Genomic DNA, 6,583 nt, shown 5'->3' on the forward strand with positions numbered 1-6,583 from the left:
ATGAAGTATTCATTTTCATATTTAGGTAGTGTTAGCCAGTTAGTGTTGGGTACCCAAAAACGTTGTTTTTATGAAATCATGAAGAAACAAATCAAAACCAATTTTTGATATGTTTAAATAATAAATGTAGCTTTGCTTTTTAATTCAATATGTTCTTTTTCACAAGCAGTAACAACCAATACACTGCTGGTGAACAGAGTGACAACTCCGGACGATAAAGGTTGTGTCCAAGGCATGCTACACTGCCATCAGTGTTATCTTTGCCAGCTATTTTCTGTTTCGTCTCGTCTTCGTATCTTTTTAGTCTTAACTCGTCTTGTCTTCGTCAACCAATAGTCTTCGTCGTCATCATTTTGTGAGCTTCATAATCATGTCTTAGTCAGAAATCGTCATTATTTGGTCATAGTTGTCTTTTATTTCGTCCTTGTTTCGCCTTCAATGAATTTTTTTTGTAGGTTCTTAAGGCTCTGTAAATGTATCTGGTAACATTTTTTAAGTCTTTGGACCACGATGGCCTATAAATAGCATTTTTAGCAAATACCTGTACAACCTGAGGGCTGGGATGTATTTAGAATATGAGACAGGGTCTTTGATGCACAGGGAAGCGGAGGATGAAAAATGTAACCTGCCTCAGGGACCAGCAGCACACAAAACGTGGGCGGGGGTGTATTCTTGCATATAAGAAGATGTTCTTGCATTACAATTGCAGCGGCAGTGCATTTTAAACTGCTTTGAGACCTTACCTAACACCCATGAGCCGGATTATTTTTTGGGATATTAGTGGAGGGTTTTCTTGATGCTCAGGGAGGGGCAGCCCAGAGATTTAACTTGACTTGGGCCCAACAGCTCAGTGTGTTGTGAGGTGCTATAGAATATTAGAAGGGTTACTTTCCCTCAAGAAAAGTGGCAGCGCTAGAGTTTAAACTGTATTTTGGCCTTGTACTTCACTCTATACAACATAAGAGCTGGGGTGCATTTTGTGATATTAGAGGGTTCTTTGATGCTCAGGGAAGCGGCTGCAAGATTGCGGGTTTGGCGTTTCACCCAGAATAAAGTAACTACTTCCTCATTGCGTGAAAGAAGAGGGTCGATATGATGCCAAAAAGTATACAAACATTACAGATGATAAAAATGTGCGTTTTATATTGAAAGTTAAAAAAAATAAACACATACAAATTAATTGCTTTTTCCTGGTGCCATCTTCAGTTCGAATCCATAAGGTGTCTAATTTAGAAAAAATACACCTAGAACAATTTTATTAGTTTTACTCAGATTATAACCGTTAAGCGTTACGTTGAAGAGATGTTTGGTGCCTACTATTTACTTAATTAATAAGTAAATAAATATTCAATTAAATTATAATATATTATTAAATATCTGAGCCTTCAATGAATTAAATACGTAAATATTCACATATCACGACAAATAAATAATAAAGGAAAAGGAACACTAGCGCCAAAGAATGAGAATGTTTGTTGAAAAAATCAACATTATTTTTTCCTCATAGATTTTGAATATTTACCTTTATGTTCAATAATATTTATACTGCAAACAGCAGAAGTATTGAAATAAATGCATCAAATAATCAAAAAATTACACTTCATATAGGTCATATCACAAAATAGGTAAATTATGTTGATTAAGAGTCCAATACTGCAAGTAATTGCTGGTATATTGCACAAACTCTGTAGAAAAGTAGAGTCTCAAATAAAGGGTTCCATTTTCAATTACAATGATTTGGCGGTGGGTTGCGAACTTACTCCATTACAGAAATATTGTACAACTTAGTGTTTGCTGAAATACATGCATACATCAGGCAATTTCATAAAAAGTTTTATTTTATGAGTTTGAGTTGTAAAAACCATGGTAAAACCATGTTGTATGAAACTTTCCAGCATCAATAGTAAAAGCATTCATATTTTTTGTCTTCGTTATCGTAATTCTTTTGTTTTTATAAGAGCTTTGTGAGTTTCATAATTTTATCTTAGTCAGATAATATCATTGTTTCGTTGTAGTTGTCTTTTAGTTCGTGTACGTCGGAGTTTCGTCTTCGTCAGTCTTTTTCGACTTCGTCAGATTTTCGTCTTTGTCGTTTCCTTTTGTCTCGTGTTCGTCATGATTTTTGTCAAATTTTTATCATCGTCTTGTCTTTGTCAGTTTCCTTTTTTGTCTCGTGTTCGTCATGATTTTTGTCAAATTTTTATCATCGTCTTGTCTTCGTCATGAAATAAAGCTTTGTTGACGAATTATTTCGTCTCGTAAGGCCTGACAAAGTTAACACTGGCTCTCATGATGACAGCTCAGAGCCAATCCAAATTTGGATGAGCTATGTAGTAAGGCATTCTTCTCTAAGACGTTTCAAACTCCAAAGTAATATTTTTGCTGCAGAAGTTGGAATTTTCCTTGCAATTATGGGTCTGTAATTGACTACTTGATGTTGTAAAGAATCCGGACGTGGCAGTCTACTATCGAGGAAATCGCACAAGCGTTGCCTTTTGAGCTTGCACTTCCACATTTTTATATTTAGAGAGATGGAAATAAATAAAACTTGTTTATTAATGGATAATTAAATAATACTTCAAATTTTGGGTTCCGTCTCTGCAGGTACATTTTGATTACAAAAATAAATTATTGTTAAAGAAATAGGGTATGAGCAAATTAAAAAAACAAAAAACATCAATATCCGCAATATGGCGCAACTTTTACTAAGTTATTGTAATACACATGTAAATAAGTAAGCAAACTGACCAAAAAAAATAAAAAATCTAAGAAGGCGCCAATTTTTGACATAAAATGAAATTTGTAGTTTTATTTTATTTTATAACAAACCATTTGATTTCTGTTGGGAAGGGATGCCTACAGTTTGAGGGGTTACGTCATTGACGGGTCAATTTTTATTGAGGTAGTGGGGCACTAAGTATTGGTTGTAATATCAGGTAAGTATTGTACATTTTGTATCGGATTATGAGTAATTTCAATTATTAGTTTTATAAAGTATGAACTTTTCAAAAAAGAAACCCAAAATTAACGTGGTTCACTTAATACAAGCATATACAATGTCAAGTACAATATCTTCTATTCCATGCCAAGGAAAATATTTACTATTACATCTTATTCAAATGGAAAAGTCAATGTTTAAAGTACAGACAGAAAATACTTTTTCTTGTAAAAATATGTCTACCTGAATTTTTTTTTTTTTTTGTTGGTATAGAAAATTGCTATTCCCTTGGAGGAAAGTATTTCAATGGGGAAACAAGGTAAAAAATATGGTTACGCAGACGCCCCTGTATATACAGTAGAAAACGCAGAAAATTTAACTACCAACGAAAATTTGACCTACAATGTAAATTTGTACTTCATTAGAGAACTTAAATAAAACTTTTTAAATCATACCACATAAAGTTCAATCCAGACCTTCAGTTAGCCTTTGAGGTCAGATTGATGTTGATTTTGTATTATTATCTCATTCAAAAATTATATTGCATGCTGTGACCACCTACCATGATGGTAAATTTTATTTGAAAGGCCCTATAACTATTTCAAAGAACATAAAGGTATGAACTATTGTTACAAATTTCTGGAGTATCTTATGTAGTGATGGGTCGATTCAGCAGAATCGGGGTGTCTTTTCTGAATCGGATTGCCACCGGTATGCTAATTTTTAATTAAAAATTCAGATTCTTCTTTACTAATTTTCAAAATTATAAAAAAAAGCCTCCCCAAATTAAGAAATTTTTGGTTTTTACAAGAACATTTATTATTTTAAATTTAATTGAATTTTTTATATTTTTTTTTACATAAAAAATTAAATAGTCTGTAAATGACTAATTATTTTTAAAACTTTTCTGCACAATATTTAATATTGAATTTGTTTTCCACAAAATTTAAAATTTAAATTTATTTTTTGAAGTTTTTTTTTTTTACCAAAAATATAAATTTTTTAGTTTTTTGGATTTCCCAAAAATGATTTTGTACAGTTGTAGATTATTGAATTTTTTTTACCAATTAATTTAATTTTCTGAAATAAATATTTTATAAATTTTCCTGATAAATATTTGATATTGAAGTTTTTTCAATTTTTAAATATTTAAACTGAATTTTTGATTTTTTTAAAAATATCTGGGAATTTTTTTTTTGTAAAACAACTAAGAATTATTGTAGTTTTAATACAAAACATTTATTTTAACAAATTTTATTTCCTAAAATTTAATTTTTTTTGGGAAAACTGAGTTATGTTTTGAATTTTCTTTTAAAATGCTTTTTTTTTGTAAAAAAACTAATAATTTTTGATTTTTCTTTGCAAAAAGTTTTTCAACATTTAAAAAAAAAAATGTTTAGGAAAATGGTGGATTTTTAAAATTTTATTTCAAAAATATAATTTTTTTTTTGCAAGCAGCAGTGGATTTTGATTTTTTTTTTGAAAATAACGATGGCTTGTTGATTTTTTCCGGAAAATTGTATTTGTTTAAGAGTTGTGGATTATTGAATATTTGAAATATTTTTATTTTCAAACATTTATAGAAGTTACTCCTGCATCGTAATAAGCCTTCTGGAATTTTTCAGAAAGGGTATCGATTTTTTTTTAGTTTCGTCCTTTCATTAATCCATCAAATTTAAATACTTATACACAAAGGACTCAAATTAAATAATGAAGTATTGAGGACTGTATATACAGGAATATAAATGAAGTTAAATAAATACTGGGATTATCTCTGCCTGATTTTCTCAGTTGTTTTTATGTTTAGCGCAACAACATATATGCAAGTTCCCATATTCAAAACTCAAAATGAGTATATTTTCCTAACGTGAACTGACTCGACAGAGGCTTTGTATGCAACAATATTGACTCTAATGGTTCATTTACTCAACTATGTAATTCCCTGAGTTTACGAGTATAAAATAGTATATAGACTAAACATATTGGTTACAATTTTAACTCTTTATTTCAAAATAAATATATTCTTAAGAAGAATGATTGTATAATAATCTAGGCATGATAAGGAGCTAGGGTGATGAGGAGCAGGATGATAGGAGCTGGCTTGTAGGTGTCATAGTGAGCTTGTGGTTTTTGTCCCTCATATTTGACATCAGCGACATATCCAGAGTGGGGCGCATCCGGCAACGTTGTAGTTGACGACTGAGTACGAACCATCAGGGAGAGCAACTCTGGTATTCACCGTGGTGGGCATCCGTCTCTGTTTCGCTCTTTGCGGCGAAGTTGCTTCCAGAATAATCATCAGCGACAGCATACCCGTATTGGTAAACGGCTGGGGTGTCAGCATATGACTCAGCAGCGTGATAAGGAGAAGACTTGTGAACGATCGGAGCTGAGTGGTATGTAGCAGGGGCAGGGTGGTATGGAGCAGGTCTGTGAACAGCAGGGGCTGTGTGGTAGACAGCTGGTCTGTGAATAGGAGCTGGATGATAGACAGCTGGTCTGTGAACAACAGGGGCAGAGTGGTAGGGAGCTGGGTGGTAAGAAGATGGGCTATAAGAAGAATGAACAGGGACATGGGCAGGAGCGTGAACAGCAGCAATAGGCTTGTAGTCAGCGTTGTAAGGGTTGTGAACATCATTGGGATCTGCAGCAGGCTGACTGACTACAGATGCATGATAACTTCCGTGAGGTTTGTGGATGGAAGTATGAACGGGAGCAGCATGCCCGTGTTGTATGGTTTGATGACTGGATTGATCAGCTGAGGCAAGAGCCAGGAGTGTGGAAAATGCAATAAAAACCTGTAAGAAAAATATAATATTTTGTTTAATGAATCCATGATATGAATAATAGAATGGATCTACCTTCATGTTTATGATGCTACTGTGATGAGTATTGAAATCAGTGGGAAACTGCTTAACAAAACAGTAAATCAATGTGCTTTTATAGAATGCGTTGATAAAAGAGTACATTTCGTAAAACAGTTGTCAAATAGACAACACCCAACGCTTTTTTTTTTAAATAATTCTTATGAGTGCGTAGCCTCTGAAGAAAATAAAAATGTACTGAAGGATAAAGTTTTGTACCATTTAAAATATTTATTTATTTCCTTTATCTTGTTATGTCAAAATAGGTAAAGTTTCTTGGAGGTCTGAACTTTAATATTAGTTTATGTTGAAGAGTCAGTTTTTGCTATCACATTTATCCATGCACATCATATATTTTTTTACATTTGATGTTAAGAAAGATCACAAATCATCCAAATTATATATGTAGTTAGGATTATTTCACTCTAGCTAGATAATAAATTAAACAATTTACTATTTCACAAAAATAGTAAATTTTCACGATCAAAATACGATACAATGTTGAAAAATTTGTAAAAGGAAGTGATAGTCTTGACAATCAGTTTTTACAATCTTATCTCTCTATTGGAAGGATAGAAAATCTTATTTAATATTTAATTAGTCACTTTGAATTGATAAAAATAAATCACTCAGCTGCGATGTCAGATTATGAGACCAAACGAAATAATTGTAGTAGTCATTTAAAGTATTCTTAATTAACTTTCTTTTTGTGCGAAACAGCAGAATTTTAAGGAGAAAAAGAAAATCATTTTGAGGCTTACAAGAATGATAAAATATGAAA

At 32.1% G+C, this 6,583-nt stretch overlaps 1 protein-coding gene across 1 annotated transcript; it reads right to left on the reverse strand.

Moving 5' to 3' along the window:
- Positions 1 to 5,151: 5,151 nt before the first annotated feature.
- Positions 5,152 to 5,901, reverse strand: LOC121130861 (uncharacterized). Its single transcript, XM_040726514.2, has 2 exons — positions 5,800 to 5,901; positions 5,152 to 5,736 (listed from the first exon to the last, which is right to left on the reverse strand). Exons 1-2 carry the CDS (start codon positions 5,803 to 5,805, stop codon positions 5,152 to 5,154), a joined length of 591 nt encoding a protein of 196 aa, XP_040582448.1. The 5' UTR covers positions 5,806 to 5,901.
- Between the last annotated feature and the right edge of the window lie 682 nt (positions 5,902 to 6,583).

Source organism: Lepeophtheirus salmonis, unplaced genomic scaffold (genome assembly GCF_016086655.4).
Source record: "Lepeophtheirus salmonis unplaced genomic scaffold, UVic_Lsal_1.4 unplaced_contig_12756_pilon, whole genome shotgun sequence".
Lineage (NCBI taxonomy): Eukaryota > Metazoa > Arthropoda > Copepoda > Siphonostomatoida > Caligidae > Lepeophtheirus > Lepeophtheirus salmonis.